We start from the raw sequence: 22,189 nt of genomic DNA, 5'->3' as shown, positions 1-22,189 counted from the left end.
GAGAGGAAGTGAAGGAAAAAATACAGATGAATTTTTCTAGCAACTTCTACCTTAAGGGATCGAAGGGCATGGAATGTGATATTCCAGAAGTCAAAGGGACTAGAACTAAAACCAAGAATCTCCTACGCAGAAAAACTGACTGTGATACATCAGGGGAAGTAAATGGTCATTCAATGAAATAGAGGACTTTCAAGCATTCTTGATGAAAATATTAGAACTGAATTGAAAATTTGACTTTCAAAAACAAGAATCAAGAGAAGCATGAAAAGGTAAACAGCAAAGGGAAATCATAAGGGACTTACCAAATGGAACTGTTTACACTCCTACATGGAAAGATCATGTTTGTAATTCTTGAAACTTTTCTAAATATTTGGACAGTTGGAGAGATTACACACACACACACACACACACACACACAGATAGACAGACAGATAGATAGATAGATAGATAGATAGATAGATAGATAGATAGATAGATAGATATAGATATAGATATAGATATAGACAGATGGCACAGGGTGAGTTGAATAGGAAGGGATGATACTCAAAAAAGTAAAATTAAGAGGTAAAAGAGAGGGGAATATATTGAGAGAAGAAATGGAGAAATTCAATGGGGCAAATTATGTCTCTTAAAAGAGGCAAGACAAAGCTTTTTCAATGAAGGAGAAAAGGGGGGAAGTAAGAAAGAAAAAGGGAAGTTTAGTCTCATCACCTTTGGGTGAAGGAGGGAATGACATACACAGTTTGGTATGAAAATCTATCTAACACTACAGGAAAGTAGGGAAGAAGGGGAGAAGTGGGGTGTGGGAGATGAAAAAAGGGAAGGCAAATGGGAGAAGGGAGTAATTAGAAGTAAACACTTTTGGGAAAGGAAAAGGTCAAAAGAGAGAACAGAGTAAGCAGAGAGCAGGATAGGATGGAGGGAAATAAAACTAGTCTTTCACAACATGACTCTTATGGAAGTCCTTTGCATAACTACATGTGTACAGTCTGTAGAGAATTCTTTGCCTTCTCAGCGGGGATGGGTGGGGAGGGAGGAAGGGAGAGAAGTTGGAACTCAAAGTTTTCGGAATGACTGTTGAGAATTGTTTTTGCATGCAACTGGGGAGTGAGAAATACGGGCAATGCGGTATAGACATCTATCTTGCCCAGAAGAAAAGAGAGAAGATGGAGATAAGGGAAGGGAGGGTTGTGATAGAAGGCAGAGCAGACTGGGAGAAGAGGTAATCAGAATGCATGGTATCTTGGGGTGGGGGAGGGGAGATATGGGAAGAAAACTTGGAATTCAAAATCTTGTGGAAATGGATGTTGAAAACTAAAAAGTAAAAGAACACACACACAAAAAACTATTTGTTCTAGATCACACATTATAAGAAAGGATTATATAGATGAAAGTAAACCCTGAAATCTATCCCTTTCCTCCCTTCCCTGTGCTCGAACCTTTTCATAATTCTTTCTTAGTTGTAGTAAGGGAATGTGGCAATATTATGAAGAGCTATGATTTACATTGTAGACCTGACACTGAATAGAAAAGTGGGAAAGGAAAGTGAGGAAAAGGTTACCATGAGGATAAATTTTAGCTACACTTAAGAAATTTTAATTCGGAGGAAAGGGTCTGACCAAATATAAAATAGAAACTTTAAACCTCATTATATTAGAAGTCTATGATGGAATATATATATATATATATACACACACACACATATATATGTATATATATATATGTATATATGTATATGTATATGCATGCATATATGCATATACACATATATATGTGTATATATGTATGTGTGTGTATATATGTATATATGTATGTATATATATATATATATATATATATATATATATATATATATATATATATATATAGAGAGAGAGAGAGAGAGAGAGAGAGAGAGAGAGAGAGAGAAAATTAGAATGATGAGAATGAGAATAAAGAGAAGCTGAGAGGGAAGGTACTATCAGCAAGCAAAGAGAGAGGTCTTTTAAAAAGTTGGAATTCAAACTGAGGTTTCTAGGAAGCTAGGGAAATTTATGCATTTCAGAAGGAAGAAAGAAGCGTTACCAGAGACAGAGGGCAGTCAGTAAAAAGGCACAAAAATAGAAGATGAAGTGTCATTTGCTAGGCCAAAAAAAATGATGTTTTGTAGCTGAGTTGTAGAATCTGTGGAGGGGAAGAGGGTGGGATAATAAGAATTTTAATAGAAAATGAAAAAAAATTGTTTTCACGACAAGATCAAATTAGATAACGTAAATATGTTTGCAAATTAAAAACAAAAAATTGAAGGATAAGATGGATTCATGTCGAGAAGAATCAAAATTTTGTGACCAATGGCAACATCTTTAGTGGTAAATGATAATTTTTCCATTTGTAAAATGAGGAGTCTTAGTTCTTGAACCAAGGTCGAATGTTTGTTTTATGGGCGGAATGAAGTTATGAATGAAAAGAACTTTGAAACCTTAATGTATTGTATAAGTAACAGGCTTAAAATAAATTATTTCAGGGTGTTTTATTTTTTTAAAACCACACCTTTAATTTCATTGGTATTTGGGCACTCGCAATGAATAAGTCTCTATCACCAATGCATTTAGACAACTTTCATGCAACTGATGACTGTAAGGAGTTGCATAGGGCTCTCGTAGGTGTAAAGATGTTTTCAGAAATGTGGATGAAATATGCCGGAAGTAAGACCAATACTACTTGCTGGTTCTCATTGATATTGTTAGGTCTTGTTACCTTCCCTCCAGTTGGTTTTTAGGAATAACACTTGCTGATATCCACAAGTTCATGAAAATTTAAGTTATATGCTTTTAGCATGAAAAAATTTACAAGTGTACCTAAATGATATATTAATCTCTTGCATTGTATTTTTCAACAGAAATGCGATTGCTCATTTTTCGCTTCATTGGACTTCCAAATCAGAGGCTTGCTGACATCAATGGAAATAAACCCTATTCCTTAACTACGATGATGTACGTAGTACAAACTATTTCACAGAAAGAATTGCAGTGTCATGCAAAAGACTGAACATTTTCTTAAATTTGGATTCAATCAATTAGATTTTTATGAAGAGTAATAATAACTATTAGAAATATTGCACTTTAAAGTGTTCAAAAAGCACTTCATATGTAATATTTCATTTTTTCTTTGCAGCAGCTCTGTGAGGAACATGATTGTTTTATCCTTGTTTTACAAATGAGGAAACTGAGGCTGAGAGAAGTTAAATGATTATCCAGGCTGAGAGAACTAAGTGTTTGAAGAAAAAATTAAATTCTGGCAATCCTTACCTCAAACCCAGTACTCTATGAATTGAGACAAGGAAGAAAGAGAGATAAAAGAGAAAACAAAAACAAAAACAGATGAGAATAATCAAGAAATTCACAGAGGAATAATCAAATGGAAAATAAAAACAATGTAACTGAATTCATTCTTCTAGGCCTTACACAAAGTCCAGAACTTCGAAAAATTTTCTTTGTAATTTTTTTAATCATATATGTTGTCACTGTCACAGTGAATCTACACATTGTTTTAACCATGACTGTCAGCCGAACTTTCAGATCACCCATGTACTATTTTCTAACCTTCCTATCGGTCATGGATGCCACCTACTCTTCAGTGATTGCTCCTAAGATGGTTGTGGATTTACTCTATGAAAAGACAACCATCTCCCTGAAAGGTTGTCTGACACAGCTCTTCGCAGAACATTTTTTTGGTGGTGTAGGCATCATCCTCCTTGTAGTCATGGCATATGATAGCTAAGTGGCCATCTGTAAACCCTTGCACTACATGATCATCATGAATCCTCGTGTTTGTCATCTGCTGGTGGCAACAGCCTGGCTGGGAGGTTCCATACATGCGACCATACAACTGCTCTTTGCGGCCTGTCTTCCCTTTTGTGGCCCCAATATTATTGATCACTTCATGTGTGATTTGTTCTCATTGCTGAAACTGGCCTGCACAGACACCCAAGTACTTGGTCTTTTAGTGATTGCTAACAGTGGTGTAATGTGCTTGTCAATCTTTCTCATACTTACTGTCTCCTATATAGTTATCCTCTGTTCTCTGAAGGGTGATAGATCAGAAGGAAGGAGAAAGGCCCTTTCCACCTGCAGCTCTCACTTCACAGTGGTAGTCTTGTTTTTTGTTCCCTGCATATTCTTGTATGTGAGGCCAGTAGCCACTTTTCCTATAGATAAAGCTGTGGCTGTATGTCTTACTATGATTACGCCTATGTTAAACCCCTTGATCTATACCCTTAGGAATACAGAGGTTAAAAATGCCATGAAAAAACTCTGGTTCAGATGAATGCCTTTGTTCAGGAAAGTCAGGATCCTAATTGAAAATTATTCAAGTGCAGCAGAAGCATACAAATGTATTGAGAGAATGATGTTTTACTCAGTGCACATATTTCTTTTAATAACAAAGATCATAATCCTTTCATAAATTCCTTCACTGAATTTTCCTAGGCTAATTTTTTTTTCTATAAATGTTTGAGAGAAGTTATAGTTGACAGGTTAGGGGCAGATAAGTATCACTGTGAATAGAGCACCAGGGGTGGAGTCAGGAGCACCTGAGTTCAAATCTCAACTCAGACACTTGGCACTTATTATCTGTGTGACCTTTGGCAAGTCACTTAGCCAAAATTGCCTTTCCTTCCCGCCTCCAAAAAGAGTGATTGAATAACTGACATATAAAAGACATGACAAACCCAAATATTAACTGAACTTGAAGGCATATAGAATATCTCACACATGGTCTTCCATCTATTAACAATAATGATAGTTAATGGTTTCATAGACCATTAAGGTTTACAAAATGCTTTAGACACAGTTTCTCAAAGCACTTTACAAATATTGCCTAATTTTGCCCTTGAAACATCCCTCAGGAGTAAGTGTTCTTATCATCCTCCTTTTAGAAACAAGGGAATTTAGGCAGATATATTATATGCCTAGCAACGTGTATGATCCTTCACATAGTGATTGTCCGATAAAAAAAATCAAACTGATATCCTGGTGATTTAAGTGCAGTGTTATTTCTCTTAGTAAAAGCAAGGAGGGACTGCGATCACAGGTTATTTGATCTGCTTTTCCTAAAGGAAAGGCAACTTTTGAGGGATTAATGGAAAAGGAAGAACAAAAATTTACAGGAGAAAATAATTCCTTAAAAGGAATAATTGGACAGATGGAAAAGGAGATGCAAAAGTTACTTGAAGAAAACAATTTGATGAAAATTAGCATTGGACAAGTTGAAGCTAATGACTCTATGAGACATCAAGAATTAGTCAAACAAGATCTAAAGAATGAAAAGATACAAGAAAATGTACAATATCTAATTGGAAAAAAACTGACTTGGAAAATAGATCCAGGAGAGAAAATTTAAAAATTATTGGCCTACCAGAAATCCATGATGAAAAAAGGAGTCTGGAAAATATATTCCAAGGAATCATCAAGGAAAACTGCCCAGAAGTGCTACATTTAGAGGGCAAAATACTCATGGAAAGAATCAACCGTTCACCTCCCAAAAGGGATCCCAAACTGAAAACACCAAGAAATATTGTTGCCAAGTTCCAGAACTATCAAGTGGATGAGAAAATATTATAGGTAGCTAGAAAGAAAGCATTCAAATATCAAGGAGCTACAGTCAGGATCACACAGGACCTTTCAGCATCTACATTAAAAGATCGCCGGAATCAGAATATGATATTCTGTAAGGAGCTGGGAATACAATCAAGGATCAATTACCCAACAAAGTTTAGTATAACATTTCAGACAAGGAGATGCACATTCAATGAAATAAGGGATTTCCAGACCTTCCTGACAAAATGGCCAGAACTCAAGAGAAAATTCGATCTTTAAATGCAGGTCTCAAGAGAGGCATAAAAAGGTAAACAGGGGAAAAGAAAAATTTGTTACTCAATTTGGGCAAGCTGTTTACATCCCTATAAGGGAAGATGATACTTGTTAATATTGAGAACTGTACATCTATCGTGAAGTGCAAAAAGGATATACATAGATAGAAGGAACTGTTATAAAGTAAAAGATATGATGATAAAAATGTGATTCAAACAGGTGAAGGGATTGTAAAAGGAGATGTAAAAAGGAGGAAGCAGAAAATGATAACATCACAGGAAGAAGTAAAAAGTTATATTACAGTAGAGGCAAAAATGGGAGGGAGAGGAGAATTATTAGAGAGATACTCTCATCTGATTTGATTCAAGGAGGGAACAATAAACTTAATTAATTACATAAATCTAACTACTTCTATAGGCAGTAGGAGGGGAACGGGGAAAAGAGGGGAGGGGAAGATAGAATTGGAGGAAGAATTAGTAAGGGTAAAGGGGAGTAAAAGGGAGGCGGACTGAAAGAAGGAAGGGAAAATGGCTGGAGTTGGTGGTCTAAAGTGAAAACTCTATTGAGGAGGGGAAGGGAGACGGGAGAGCTAAAAGCACAAAAGGTGAGAAAAAGGATGGAGGGAAAGACAAAGATTGTTATCATAATTTGAATGTGAATGGAATGAACTCTTCCATAAAATGCAGACGGTTAGCAAAATGGATCAAAAGCCATAATCCAACAACATGCCATTTACAAGAAACACATATGAAACGGGAGGATACACACAGGGTGAAGGTAAAAGGTTGGAGCATAATATAATGTGCTTCAGCTGATGTAAGAAAAGCAGGGGTAGCAATCATAATCTGAGACAAAGTAAAAGCAGAAATAGATCTAATCAAAAGAGATAAGGAAGGAAACTATATCCTGCTAAAAGGCACCATAGATAATGAATCAATATCATTACTAAACATGTATGTTCCAAGTGGTATAGCACCCAAATTCTTAAAGGAGAGGTTGGGGGAGTTGCAGGAAGAAACAGACAGCAAAACTATGTTAGTGGGAGAAGTCAACCTCTCCCTCTCTGAGCTTGATAAATCTAACCTCAAAATAAACAAGAAAGAAGTCAAGGAGGTGAATAAACTCTGGATAAGATAGATATGATAGAACTCTGGAAAAAATTCAATGGGGACAGAAAGGAATATACCTTTTTCTCAGCGGTACATGGCACATATACAAAAATTGACCATGTTCTAGGGCACAAAAACCTCACAATCCAGTACAGAAAAGCAGAGATAGCCAGAGCATCCTTCTCAGATCATAACAAAATTAAAATTATATGTAATAAAATGTCATGGAATGATAAACCAAAAATTAATTGGAAACTAATAATCTAATCCTAAAGAAGGAGTGGGTAAAACAACAAATCATAGAAACAATCAACAACTTCATTCAAGAGAATGACAATAATGAGACAAATTAACAAATCTTATGGGATACTGCAAAAGCAATTCTTAGGGGAAGTTTTGTGTCTTTGAATGCCTACATGAATTAAAAGTAGAAAGAGGAAATCAATGACTTTGGGCATGCTGTTGAAAAAGCTAGAAAAAGAACAAATAGAAAATTCTCAAGTAAATACCAAATTAGAAACACTGAAAACCAAAGGAGAGATAAATAAAATTGAAATTAAAATCCTATTGAACTAATACATAAAAGTTAAAGTTGGTTTTATGAAAAAAAATTAATAAAATTGATAAACCATTAGTGAATCAGATTTAAAAAGAGAAAGAAGACAACCCTATTACCAATATGAAAAATGAAAGAGGTGAACTCACCCCCAATTAAAACAGAAATTAGAAATTACGTTGCTCAACTTTATGTTCATAAATTTGACAATCCTAATGAAATGGATGGCTATTTTTAAAAATATAAATTGCCCAGATTAACAGAAGAGGAAGTTGAATACTTAAACAACCCCATCTCAGAAAAAAGAAATTGAACAAGCCATCAATGAACTTCATAGGAGAAAGTCTCCAAGATCAGATGTATTTACAAGTGAATTCTATCAAACATTTAAAGAAGTTAATTCCAATATTATTTAGACTATTTCTGAAAATTGGGGAAGGAGTTCTCCAAAGTTCTTTCTATGATACAAATATGGTTTTGATACCTAAATCAAGAAGAGACAAAACACAGAATGAAAATTATAGTCCAATTTCTCTAATGAATATAGATGCAAACATTTTAAATAAGATTTTAGCACAAAGAACAGAGAAACTTATCATGAGAATAATAAATTATGATCAGGTAGGATTCATACCAGGAATGCAGGCCTGGTTCAACATTAGTACAACTATTAGCATTATTGATCATATCAACAAAAGCACTAACAGAAACCACATGATTATCTCAATAAATGCAGAAAAAGCTTTTGACAAAATACAACACCCATATCTATTAAAAACATTACAGATCATAGGAATGAAGGGAACTTTCCACAAAATAATAAACATTATCTACCTAAAACCTTCAGCATTATTATAGTATTATATGCAATGGGGAATGCTAGATGCATTTTCAATAAGATCAGGGGTGAAACAAGGGTGTCCATTATGAGTACTATCATCCAATATGGTACTAGAAATTTTAGCTATAGAAATTAGACAAGATAAAGGAATTGGCAAAATTAGAAGAAGCAAAGAAGAAACTATGTTATCATTCTTTGCAGATGATATCACGATATACTTAGAGAATCACAGAGATTCAAGTAAAAGCTCCTTGAAATAATAAACAAATTTGTTAAAGTTGCAGGTTACAAAATAAACCCACACAAATCTACTGCATTTCTATACAGTAGTAACAAAGCCCAACAGCAAGAGATAGAAAGAGACATCCCATTTAAAGCTAAGGTAGACACTATAAAATATCTGGGAGTTTACCTGTCAAAACAAACTTAGGGACTATATGAATACAATTACAAAACACTTTTTCCACAAATAATATCAGATCTAAGTAAGTGGAAAACATCACTTGCTCGTGAGTAGACTGAGCCAATATAATAAAAATGACAATTCTCCCTAAATTAATTTACTTATTTAGTTCCACACCAATTAAACTATCAGATAATTATTTTCTAAAGCTGGAAAAAAACAGTATCAAAATTCATCTGGAAGAACAAAAGGTCCAGAATATCAAGGGGACTAATGAAAAGATATCCTAGGGAAGGTGGTCTAACGCTACCAGATTTCAAATTGTATTATAAGGCAGCAATTATCAAAACCACTTGATACTGGCTAAGAAACAGAAGGGTAGACAAGTGGACTATGCTAGGTACTGAAGACACAATAGTTCATGAATATAGCAATCTCCTGTATGATAAACCCAAGGACCCCAGCTTTTGGGATAAGAACTCACTGTTCGACAAAAATTGCTTGGAAAACTGCACAAAAGTGTAGTGGAAACTAGGCATAGACCCATGCCTGACACCATAAATAAGAATAAATTCCAAATGGATACACGATCTAGGTATAAAGATTGATACTATGGACAATTTGGTGGAGCAAGAAGTAGTGTATTTATCAAATTTATGGAGAAGGCAAGAATTTTTGACTAAAGAAGAAATAGAAAGCATTACAAAGTACAAGATGGACAATTTTGATCACATTAAATTAAAAAGTCTTTACACAACCAAACACAATGCAAACAAAGTTCAGAGGGATGTAGAAAAGTGGGAAAGAATTTTAGTAGCTGATGTGAGGGATAAAGGTGTCATTTCTAAAATATATAGAGAACTGAGTCAAATGTAGAAAAATCCAAGTCATTTTCCAATTGATAAATGCTCAAAAATAAGAATAGACAGTTTTCAGAGGAAGAAATTAAAGATATCAATAGTCATACGAAAATGCTTTAAGTCACTATTGATTAGAGAGAGGCAGATCAAAATATCTCTGAGGTACCACATCAAAGCGATCAGATTGGTAACCATGGCAGAAGAGGAGGATGATAAATGTTGGAGAGGATGTGGGAGAGTTGGTACATAATACATTGGTGGAGCTGTTAGGTGATCCAACCACTCTGGAGAGCAATTTGGATCTATGTCCAAAGGGGTGCAAAAATGTGCATACCCTTTGACCCAGCAATATTGCTTCTAGGACTGTATCATCAAGAGATCATAAAAATGGGAAAGGGTACCACATGTACAAAACTATTTATTGGAGCACTCTTTTTGGTGGCCAAAAACTGTAAATAAAGGGGATGCCCATCAATTGGGGAATGGCTGAATTAATTATGGTGTATCAATGTAATGGAATACTATTGTGCTATAACAATTGATGAACAGGAAGACTTCAGAGAAGCCTAGAAATACTTACATGATCTGATGTTGAGCGAAAGGAGCAGAACCAGGAGAAATTTGTGCACAACAACGACCACAGCGTGTAAGACTTTTTTCTGGTAGACTTGGAACTTCGTAGCAATGCAAGGACTTAAAAAAAATTCCTAATGGTCTTCTAAAGCAAAATGTCTTCCACATTCAGAGAGAGAACTATAGAATTCAATCGCAGAATACAGCAGATCATTTTTTTTTTGCATGTATCACTTTTTGGTTTGTTATATGATTTTTTCCCATTAATTATAATTCTTCTACACAGCATGACTACAGTGAAAACGTATTTGATAGGAGTGTCTGTGTAGAGCTTATATAAAATTTTATGCCATCTTGGGGAGGGAAGGGGTAGGTAGGGGAAAAAATCTAAATTTTATGGCAGTGATCGTAAAACACTAAAAATAAATAAAATTAATATTAAAAAAGCAAAAACATTTTATTAACAGTAAAAAAGAATTTTAAAAAAATGAAAAAAATAATTGCTTCCACTCCACCTCACCTCACAACATAAGGAATCATCTCTTTAGCCTCACCTTAGAGGTTGGATGAGATTGTGATACAGAATTGAAAAATTTGTCACTAGGATTTGGATTCAAACCCTCTTTCCAATTTTCCTCAGTCTGTGAGTCTTATTTTTGAATCTGTCCTATGTGGATAAAATTAATTAATGAGCACAACTTCTGTCACAGTCAATAAGCAGTTATTAAGGAATTATGTGCCAGGAGTCTTTTTTTTTTCAATTTGTGCTAGTGAATCAATGACTATCACCAACTGCTACAAAGGAAAAATTTTACTCAGAGTGCAAAATGTTGAGTGGGAAAAATTACATTCCCTAATGACTTGCTGTGCTTCATTGGATTCAGTGCATTGATATAACTAGAGACTGTGTAGGTTCCTGAATGTGGAGGGGTAGTTAAGACAGTTCTTTCCCTCATTAGCAGATAGGATTTACTTTGTCAAAATCTTTACTGAAAGAGAAACCCCATTTGGAATGAAAAAAAAAACTTTTGAAACGTTATTGAACTAGAAACAATGAAAATGATTACCAGTTTTCAGGAAGTCAAAGGAAACTGCAAAAGGTCTAGATTTCTGTGCAGTTGGTTCCATTCACGAGGAAGCCTTCTCTGCCTGAAAACGTTTAGTTTTGAAGGAAAGAAAGATACAGAACTGTGTTGATTTTCATGGAGACTAAGGGAAATTGTCTTACACTGGGTGCCAATAGACTGCCTTTCTAAAGTGTTAGAAAAGTTTCAAGAAGAACCTTACATGATCTATTGAGTTAAAGCTGAAGAAACAAAAGAAGGTAAAAAGACAAATTTAAAACTCAAAGTACCCACACTCTCATGGGTGAGATAATATGCAAATAATTTGCTATTTAGGAGAGTTAGAGAGGAATTGGAAGGAAATCTCAAATGAGAAGGAAAGATAAGGAAAGACTAGGAAAGGGGTTATGATGGTGGTCATGATGATGATCATGATGATTGGCTTGCAGTCACAGGTCTCCAGTCCGGGAAAGACTTCAGTCCTTAAGTCTTCTATGACATTTCTCCAGAGCTCGGCCAAAGTTATAAAGCATCACAGATGTATGATTGTATATTTGGAACTGAGCTTCCAGCAAGAAAAAAAAGAATGCATAAACTTTTAAATTTAATCTTCATTATTAACATTTTCTTAAGTCTAAGCAATGAAGAAAATCATAAATCAAACCACAATCTGATTGCTAATTCCTGAGGTGTAAATTTTCTCACTGAAAACTTAACAACCCTCTTTCCACAAGACTGTTAGAGCTGGCCCCAAATGTAGCCCTTGTACCTGCACTGTCTCTGATTTTCACTGCAGTAAATTTGATGAATGTATTTCCTGCCATCTAGCTCCATTCTACCTTAACCCCCATTAGATATCAAACTACCAGATATTTCTTCCATATTTACGTTGATGAGCCGATTTTAAGAAATTTGTCAGAGTCTTTTGTCTACAGAAATGCCTAAAACACACTATTCTCTATACAGAGGCATGCAATTTCTTTCACTCAGCTTGAACCAGGAGTTGCCTTATAAAATCAAATTCAAATTAAACCAAGATGGAAAGTGTTTGTTCCACAAGAAATAAAAATGTTGCTCTCCCCTGAAAAGGTAACAGAGTAGAGAGCAAAGAAATTTTTGTTGCTGTTCATATAACGTGTACTTGAAAACTTTCTATATTTACTGCCTAACATTTCTGGAATAATTTACTTAACGCTTGTGAATTGTTATTCATAGGCTTCTCCCACTCTTCTTCTGGGTAGGATTGGCATACCTTAATAATTTTCTTACTCAGCTAATTTATATCTTAGTACCTGTCTCAATATAGGTCTACATCTATGTACATATATATATATATATATATATATATATATATATATATATATATATATATATATATATATATATATATATATATATATATATTCCACTTTATTTTTCATGGCTTTTGCTTTTCATTGCTTTTTTTCACATGTCCACCATGGAAATATATTTTGTATTTCTTCACATCAATTATTGACGTATTGCTTGCTTTTAAAATGGATGGGTAGATGATGGGGGAAAGGGAAATTGGATCTCATTTTTTTTTTGAAATATTTATTACATCTCTTTATTTTTCTGTGAATTTTTATTTTTTTCTATTTTTATTAACTTGATTTATTTTAGTTTTAAACATTCATTTTCACAAGAATTTAAGTTCCAAATTTTCTCACCATCTCTCCCCTCCAACCCACCCTTGAGATGGCATGCATTTTGATCACCGCTTCCCCCAATCTGCCCTACCACCCCCTTTTATCCCCTTACCACTTTCTTGTAAGGCAATGCAGAATTCTATACCCCATCATCTGTATATCTGACTTCCCACTTGCATGTAAACACAAATTTGAAGATTTGTTTTTAAAATTTTAATTCCAAATTCTTTTTCTTCTTCCCTCTCCACCCACTTTCATTGAGAAGGCAAGCAATTCAATATATGTAGTTATATAAAATAATTCCATAATAATCGTATTATGAAAGACTAAAAATATTTGCCTCCATCCTATTCTGCTCACTCCCTTATTCTCTTTTCTTTGACCCTGTCCCTTTTCAAAAGTGTTTGCTTCTGGCTAGCACCTCCCCCAATCTGCCCTCCCTTCTATCATCCTTTTCTTATCACCTTCCCCCTTACTTTCCTGTAGGGTAAGATACCCAATTGAGTGTGTATGTTATTCCCTCATTAAGCCTAATATGAGGAAAGTATGGTTCACTCATTCCCTCTCACCTCCCACCTCTTTCCCTCCATTGTGAAACCTTTTTCTTGCCCAGTTTATGTGAGGTAATTTACCTCATTCTATCTCTCCCTTTCTCCTTCTCCCAATATATTCCCCTTTCATCCTTAATTTTATATTTTAGATATCATTCTTTCGTATTCAACTCACCTTATGCCCTCTTTATTTCTCTCTTCCTTCCTTCCTTCCTTCTTATCTATCTATCTATCCATCTATCTCTAATCTATATTTCCTCAAACTATCTTAATATTGAGAAAGGTCTCATGAGTTACACATTTCATCTTTCTATGTAGGAATGTAAAAAAAAAAAAATGATACTAAGTCCCTTAGGATTTCTCTTTCCTGGTCACCAATTCATGCTTCTCTTGTTGAAAGTCAAATTTTCAATTCAGCTCTTGTCTTTTCATAAAAAATACTTGAAAGTCCCCTATTTCATTAAATGTTCATTTTTCACCTGAACTATTATACTCAGTTTTGCTGGGTAGGTGACTGGCAGTTTTAATTCTGGCTCCTATGACCTCCAGAATATCATATTCCAAACGCTTCGACCCCTTAATATAGAAGCTACTAGATTTTGTGTTATCGTGATTGTATTTCCACAATATTGGAATTGGTTCTTTATGGCTGCTTACAATATTTTCTCCTTGATCTGGGAACTCTGAAATTTGGCTACATTATCCCAAGGAGTTTTCCTTTGGGGATCTCTTTGAAGAGAGGATTGATGGATTTTTTCAAATTCTATTTTACCCTCTGTTTCTAGAATGTTAGGGCAGTTTTCCTTGATGGTTTCTTGAAAGATTATGTCTAGGATCTTTTCTTTTTTGTCATGACTTCCAGATAGTCCAATAATTTTCGTATTACTTCTATTGAAGCTATTTTGCAAGTCAGTGGTTTTTCCAATGAGGCATTTCCTATTTCATTCTTTTGGTACTGTTTTATAATTTACTGATTTCGCATAAAGTCATTAGCTTCCATTTGCTCCAATCTAATATTTAGCGAATTATTTTCTTTTTTTAAAATTTCTTTTATTTTTTTTATTTTATTTTTATTTAACTTTTAGCATTCATTTTCACAAAATTTTGGGTTCCAAATTTTCTCCCCGTTTCTCCCCTCCCCCACCCCAAAACACCAAGCATTCTGATTGCCCCTATCACTGATCTGCCCTCTCTTCAATCATCTCTCCCTTCCCTTGTCCCCATCTTCTCTTTTGTCCTGTAGGGTCAGAAAACTTTCTATACCCCATTACCTGTATTTCTTATTTCCTAGTAGCAAGAACAGTACTCGACTGTTATTCCTAAAACTTTGAGTTCCAGTTTCACTTCATCCCTCCCTCCTCACCCATTCCCTTTAGGAAGGTAAGCAATTCAATATAGGCCATATTTGTGTAATTTTGCTGATGCCTTCCATGATAGTCGTGTTGTGTAGGACTAGCTATATTTCCCTCCATCCTATCCTGCCCCCATTGCTTCTATTCTCTCTTTTGATCCTGTCCCTCCTTAAGAGTGTTGACTTCAAATTGCTCCCTCCTCCCATTTCTCTCACTTCCATCATCCACCCCACCCTGCTTATCCCCTTTTCCCCCACTTTGCTGTACTGAGTGACTGATCTGGGTCTCAGTCCTGAGTGGCAGCCTTGGGGTGAGGAGGAGCATTGGCAGGGGTGGAGATGGAGGGTGTTGTGGAAAGAGAATTCTACTCTCATTTCCCGGGCAGAAAAGTTTTTGGTAGCTCCCAGACCAATGCACAGACCAGGAGAGGAGTAAAGTCTTATCCCTTACTGGGGTCATCTTGGAGGAACTGAGAAAATAGAGGTGCCTAGAATATACCCTCCTCTTCACAGAGGATTCAAAAGTTAAGCAACTGGGTGGGAAAATGCTCCCAAAAGGGAAAAATTTCACTATAGAAGGTTACTTATTTTTTTGGTGAATAAGTATTTCCTTCCATTCTTTTGGAGGAGGAAGAACAATGCATACCAAGAGAGGAAGACATAAAAATCAAGGATTCTGTATCCAAAATCTCCAAAATAAATGCAATGGTCTCAGGCCAAGGAAGACCTCAAAAAGGATTTTGAAAATCAAGTAAGAGAGGTGAAGGAAAAATTGGGAAGGGAAATGAGAGTGGTGCAAGAAAATCATGAAAATAGAGTCAACACCTTGTAAAAGAGAACCAAAAAATCCTGAAGAAAATAACACTCTTAAAAACAGACTAACTCAAATGGAAAAAGAGGTCCAAAAAGCCAATGAGGAAAAGAACTCTTTAAAAAGCAGAATTAGTCAAATGGAAAAGGAAGTTGAAAAGCTCACTGAAGAAAATAGTACTTTAAAAACTAGAATGGAGCAGATGGAAGCTAAAGACTTTAGGAGAAACCAAGAAATTTCAAAACAAAACCAAGAGAATGAAAAAATTGAAGACAATGTGAAATACCTCATTGGAAAATCAACTGACCTGGAAAATACATCCAGGAGAAGCAATCCAAAAATTATGGGACTACTTCAAAGCCATGATGAAAAAAAGAGCCTAGACATCATCTCTCACGAAATTATCAAGAAAAATTTCCCTAATATTCTAGAATCAGAGGGTAAAAGAAATACTGAAAGATTGCAGCTATCACTTCCAAAGACATCCAAAAAGAAAAACTCCTAGGAATACTGTAGCCAAATTTCAGATTTCCCAGATCAAGGAGAAAATATTGCAAGCTGCTAGAAAGAAACAATTCAAGAATTGTGGAAGTGCAATCAGGATAACACAAGATCTAGTAGCTTCTACATTAAGGGATAGAAGGGCTTGGAATATGGTATTGCAGAAGTCAAAAGAATTGGGATTAAAACCAAAAATTACCTGCCCAACAAAACTGAGTATAATACTTCAGGGGAAAATGGTCACATAATGAAATAGAGGACTTTCAAGTATTCTTGATGAAAAGATCAGAACTGAACAGAAAATTTCACTTACAAATACAAGAGTCAAGAGTAGAATGAAAAGGTAAACAGGAAAGAGAAAGCCTAAGGGACTTACTAAAGTTGAACTGTCTGTATTCCTACATGGAAAGATCGTACTTGCAACTCTTGAAACTTTTCTCAGTGTTTGAGTAGTTGGAGGGTTCACACACAAACACACACACACACACACACACACACACATAGAGGACACAGGGTGAGTTGAATAGGAAGGGATGATATCTGAAAAAATAAAATTAAAGGATTATTGAGTAATATATTGGGAATAGAAAGGTATAAATGGAATGTGGTGAAATATCTCTCACCAAAGAGGCAAGAAGAATCTTCTTAAATGTAAGGGAAAAGGGGGGAGGTGAGAGGGAAAAAGTGAGGCTTATTCTCATCACATTTGCTTTAAGGAGAGAATAACATGCACACCCGATTTGGTATGAAAATCTATCTTACACTATAGGAAAGTAGCAGAGAAGGGGAAAAGTGGGGTGTGGGGGATGAAAAAAGGGAGGGCAAATAGGAGAAGGGAGTAATTAGAAGTAAACATTTTCGGGGAAGGACAAGGTCAACAGAGATAACAGAGTAAGCGGGGAGCAGGACAGGATGGAGAGAAATACAGCTAATCTTTCACAACATAACTCTTATGGAAGTCCTTTGCATAACTACATGTGTATAGCCTATAGGGGATTCCTTGCCTTCTCAGTAGGGATGGGTGGGGAGGGAAGAAGGGAGAGAAGTTGGAACTCAAAGTTTTCAGAATGAATGTTGAGAATCATTTTTGCATGCAACTGGGAAGCGAGAAATACGGGCAATGGGGCATAGAAATCTATCTTGCCCAGAAGAAAAGAGGGGATGGAGATAAGGGAACGGAAGGTTGTGAGAGAAGGGAGAGCAGATTGGGAGAAGAGGTAATCTGAATACATGGTGTCTTGGGTGGGGGAGGGGAGAGATGGGGAGAAAACTTGGAATTCAAAATCTTGTGGAAATGAATGTTGAAAACTAAAAATAAATAAATAAACAAGAAAAAAGTAGAAAAAAAGAACAAAATATTCTAAAAGTAAATGTTGAAAACTATTTTTACACATAATTGGTAAAGAGAATAAAATTAAGTGGGGGATATGTGTCAAGAATAAGGCATAGTTAGTTACGTAGTTTTCTCTGAAAAATCCTAGTAATTGTAATAAACTGCAAAGTCAATATGACAGCCATGTAACATAGCCATAAGTGTGAAAAAGCTAATGGAATCTTGAGGTGCCTCAAGACAAATATGTCTTCTATGAACAGGGATGTTTTAGTTCCACTATATTCCGATCATGGAATAACTCATTTGTACAGTTGTGTCTGGTTGTAGATTCTATGCTTTAAAGAGAACTTTCAAAAATTGTAATGTAATCATTATGGAGAACCAGAAAAGTGATGGCTAGGTATTTGTGGTAGTGGTACAGTAGTTATACTTTTCACAGTCATAGTGGTTTTTATCATCATTATAGTAGCAGTAAATGGTGGTGCTGGTGATATTGGTTGTGGTGGTTGTGGTCGTGAAGGAAGAGGAGGATGCCAAAGAAGACCAGGACGAGGATGATGAGGAACAGTTCTACTCATTGTTCTGCATGCAGAGGCTAGATGTTTCTTTGTGAGGTACATAATAGTGAGGATGCTTTATGCGTACAGGTTGCACTACTGGGATGCTAAAGTCTTTTCTCCTCTGAAATTTTGTGACTCTATGATTCTTTTGGCACTCTTCCTTTCTCACCTCTGCCCCTGGGAGAGTTTTCCTTTAAAGCACAAAATAAGATACAATCTCCTACACATTGCTTCTTCTGAATCACCTCATTGTCAGTCTTCATGACTTTTAAAAATTACTTTTTATTACTTTGTATCTTTTATAATCATTCACTTATATAGATTTTGTAAAGAAATATTAAATGTTTGACATAAGTTCATACAGTTAGTGATCGGTAGAATCAGAATTCTCAGTATAACAATGAACAATGAGTATGATGTATTTGAAATGAAGTGGTGAGAGAGAAAAACATTGGGAGGAGAAAGGGAGAAATGGAATGGGGCAAATTATCCCTCATAAAAGTGGCAAGCAAAAGACTTTTTAGTGGAGGGAAAAAGAGGGGAGGTGAGAGAAAAACACGAAGTTTACTCTCATCACATTCCACTAAAGGAAGGAATAAAATGCACACTCATTTTGGTATGAAAACCTATCTTACAATACAGGAAAGTGGAGGAGAAGGGGATAAGCAAGGTGGCGGCATGATGGAAAGGAGGACAATGGGAAGAGGGAGCAATTTGAAGTCAACACTCTTGGGGAGGGACATGATCAAAAGAGAGAATAGAAGCAATGGGGGGGCAGGATAGGATGGAGGGAAATATAGTTAGTCCTACACAACACAACTATCATGGAAGTCATTTGCAAAATTACACAGATATAGCCTATATTGAATTGCTTGCCTTCCCAGTGGGAATGGGTGGGGAGGGAAGGATGAAAAGAAGTTGGAACTCAAAGTCGAGTACTGTTCTTGCTACAAGGAAATAAGAAATACAGGTAATGGGTATAGAAAGTTGTCTGGCCCTACAGGACAACAAAGAAGATTGGGACAAGGGAAGGGAGGGATGATAGAAGAGCAGGCAGATTGTTGATAGGGGCTATTAGAATGCTCAGTGTTTTGGAGTAGGTGGAGGGAAAAAATGGGGAGAAAATTTGGAACCCAAAATTTTGTGAAAATGAGTGTTAAAAGTTAAATAAATAAGTTTAAAAAAATAAAAAAAAAGAATTTGGAATTGGAATTTGAAATTAGAATTTGAAACCAGAATTTGAAAGTAGATGATGAAAGAGGAATTTGGAAGTGGAATTTCATTTAAAATTTGGAATTAAAATTTCTGTATGAAACTTCAGTTTTGAAGATACATTTCCTCTTGTAAATTGAAAGCAGAATTTGGGAAAATGAGTTAGAATTTGAATATGGAATTGAAAGTTGAGTATTTATTTTTAATTTGGAACTTGAATTTACACTTGGAATTTGAGAGCAGAATTTGCAAAAATAGCTCAGCATTTGATTTTGCAATTGAAATTTGAGCATGGACTTGTAATTTGTAACATGAATTTAGACTAGGAATGTGAAATTAGAATTTGGGATAAAATTTTAGAATTACAATGTGGAATTAAAATTTTGGTATTTAATTGGAACGTGAAATTTGGAATAGGAACATGAATTTTGGAATTAAAGGTTGAAATAGGAGTCTGGAATGGAATTTGGAATTAGTCTATAGAAGATTAATTAGGAACTAGAATTTAAGTTTCAACATGGTATTGAAATTTGAGTGTAGAATTGGAACTTGAAAAATGTATTTTTCATTAGAATTTAAAGAAGAATTTGAACTAATAAGATAAAATTGGAGGAAGGAATAAGAATTTGGTATGGAATTGAAATGTGAAATTTGAAATAGGAATTCAAAATTAGAATTTGTGATAAGAATTCAGAAGAGGAATTTGAACTGGAATTTGGAAGTGGAATTTATATTTGAAATGTGGAAATGGAATTTGGAAGTGGAATTTGGAAGTGGAATTTAGAATCTCAGTTTGGAATTGTAATGGGGAACTGGAATTAGGAATGGTAATTAAGAATTGGTATTTCAAATTGGACTATGGAAGAGTAATTTGGAACTGGAATTACAGTTTAACTTGGTATTAAAATTTGAGTATAGAATAGAAATTTGAAACATGTGTTTTCAATAGAATTTAAATAATAATTTGAACTAATAAGACAGAATTGGAAGATGGAATAAGACTTTTGGCATGGATTTGAAATGTGAAATTTGTAATAGTAATTTCGAATACGAATTTGGAATAAGAATTCAGAATTGGAATTTGGAATTGGAATTTGGAACTGGAATTTGGAATTGGAATTTGGAATTGGAATTTAGAATTGGAGTTTGGAATTAGATGATGAAAGATGCATTTGGAACAGGCATTTCAATTTTAATTTGGAATTGAAATTTGGGTATGGAATTTGAAGTTTTTAGATGAATTTACACTTGAAATTTGAAAGTAGAATTTGGAATGACAAGTTTGAATTCGCATTTCGAATGAAATTTGAGTATAGAATTGGAATTTGCAACATGGATTTAGACTAAGAATTTGAAATTAGAATTTGCGATAACATTTTAGAATTATAATTTGTAATTAGCATTTTAGTATTTAACTAGAATGTGAAATTTGGAATAGGAACGCAAATTTTGGAAATAATGGTTGAAATAGAAGTCTGGAATTGGAATTTGGAATTAGACTATGGAAGAAGAATTTGGAAGTGGAGTTGAATTTTCAACTTGGTATTGAAATTGGAGTATATAATTGGAATTTGAAACTTATTTTCAATTAGAATTTAAAGAATTTGAACTAATAAGATTTTACTGGAAGATGGAGGAAGAATTTTGGTATGGAATTGAAATGTGAAATTTGTAATAGGAATTTGGAATTAGAATTTGGAATAAGAACACAGAATTGGAATTTGGAATTGGAATTAAGAATTGGAATTTCGAATTAGACTATGGAAGAGGAATTTGAAAGTGGAATTTCAATTGCAATTTGGTATTAAAATTTGAGCATGGAATTGCAATTTTCAACATTAATTCACAATTGGAATTTGAAAGTAGAAATTGATTAAAAAGTCAAAATTGAAATTTGGATTTTGGATTTTAGTAAGAAATTGCAATGTGAAATTTGAAATAGGAATGTGGAATTAGAATTTGGAATAAGAATTGGGAATTGGAATTTGGAAGTGGAATTTGGAAATTGAATTTAAAATTCGAATTTGGAACTGGAATTTGGAGGTGGAATTTGGAATTGGAATTTAGAATTGGAAGTTAAAATTAGAGTATAGAAGAAGAATTTGGAAGTGGAATTTCAATTTTAATTTGGAATTCAAATTTGAGTTTGATAGGGGAATTTGGCACACGAATGTTCACTTGGGATTTGAAAGCATAGTTTAGAATAAAAAGCTAGTATATGAATTTGGAATGTGAGCATAGAAAGAGAACTAGGAACATGAATTTAGACAAGGAATTTGTATTTGGAGTTTGGGATAAGATGTTTGAAATAGACTTTGGGATGAGACTATGAAAGAGGGATTTGGAAGTGGAATTTAGAACTGGAATTTGGAGCTTGAAGTTGGAATTGAAATTTAGAATTGAAATTTCAAATTAGAATTTTACTATGGAATTGGAATGTGAAATTTCTTATAGGAATTTGGAATTAGAATTTGGAATAAGAATTCACAACTGGAATTTGGAGCTGGAATTTAAAATTGGAATTCGGAACTGGAATTTGGAAATGGAATTTGAAAGTGGAATTTGGAATTGGAATTTGGAATTAGAATTTGTGATTGCAATTTGGAAGTATGTGATGAAAGAGGAATTTGAAAGTGAAATTTCAATTTTAATTTGGAATTGAAATTTGGGCACGGATTTTCAATTTGGAAGACAAATTTTCCCTTGTAATTTAAAAGTAGAATTTGGAATAACAAGTTAGAATTTGAATTTGGAATTGAAATTTTAATATTTATTTGGAATTTGAATTTGCACTTGGAATGTGAGACTAAAATTTGCAAAAATGACTCAACATTTCAATTTGAAATTGAAATTTGAGCATAGAATTGTAATTTGCAACATGAGGTTAGACTAGGATTTTGAAATTAGAATTTGGGATAAAATTTTAAAATTAAAATTTGTAACTA

General features: G+C 34.5%; 1 protein-coding gene and 1 pseudogene across 1 annotated transcript; both read left to right on the top strand.

Moving 5' to 3' along the window:
- Window positions 1-3,396: 3,396 nt before the first annotated feature.
- Window positions 3,397-4,305, top strand: LOC140516578 (olfactory receptor 4C6-like). Its single transcript, XM_072627510.1, is given in 1 exon segment — window positions 3,397-4,305. A coding segment is annotated over 1 exon segment (909 nt).
- A 13,642-nt stretch (window positions 4,306-17,947) lies between these two features.
- LOC140516741 (olfactory receptor 4C6-like) overlaps window positions 17,948-22,189 on the top strand; it is a 30,735-nt pseudogene continuing 26,493 nt past the window's right edge.

Source organism: Notamacropus eugenii, chromosome Y (genome assembly GCF_028372415.1).
Source record: "Notamacropus eugenii isolate mMacEug1 chromosome Y, mMacEug1.pri_v2, whole genome shotgun sequence".
Lineage (NCBI taxonomy): Eukaryota > Metazoa > Chordata > Mammalia > Diprotodontia > Macropodidae > Notamacropus > Notamacropus eugenii.
Note: the sequence above shows the minus strand (reverse complement) of the source record. Positions and strands in the feature narration are given on the sequence as shown.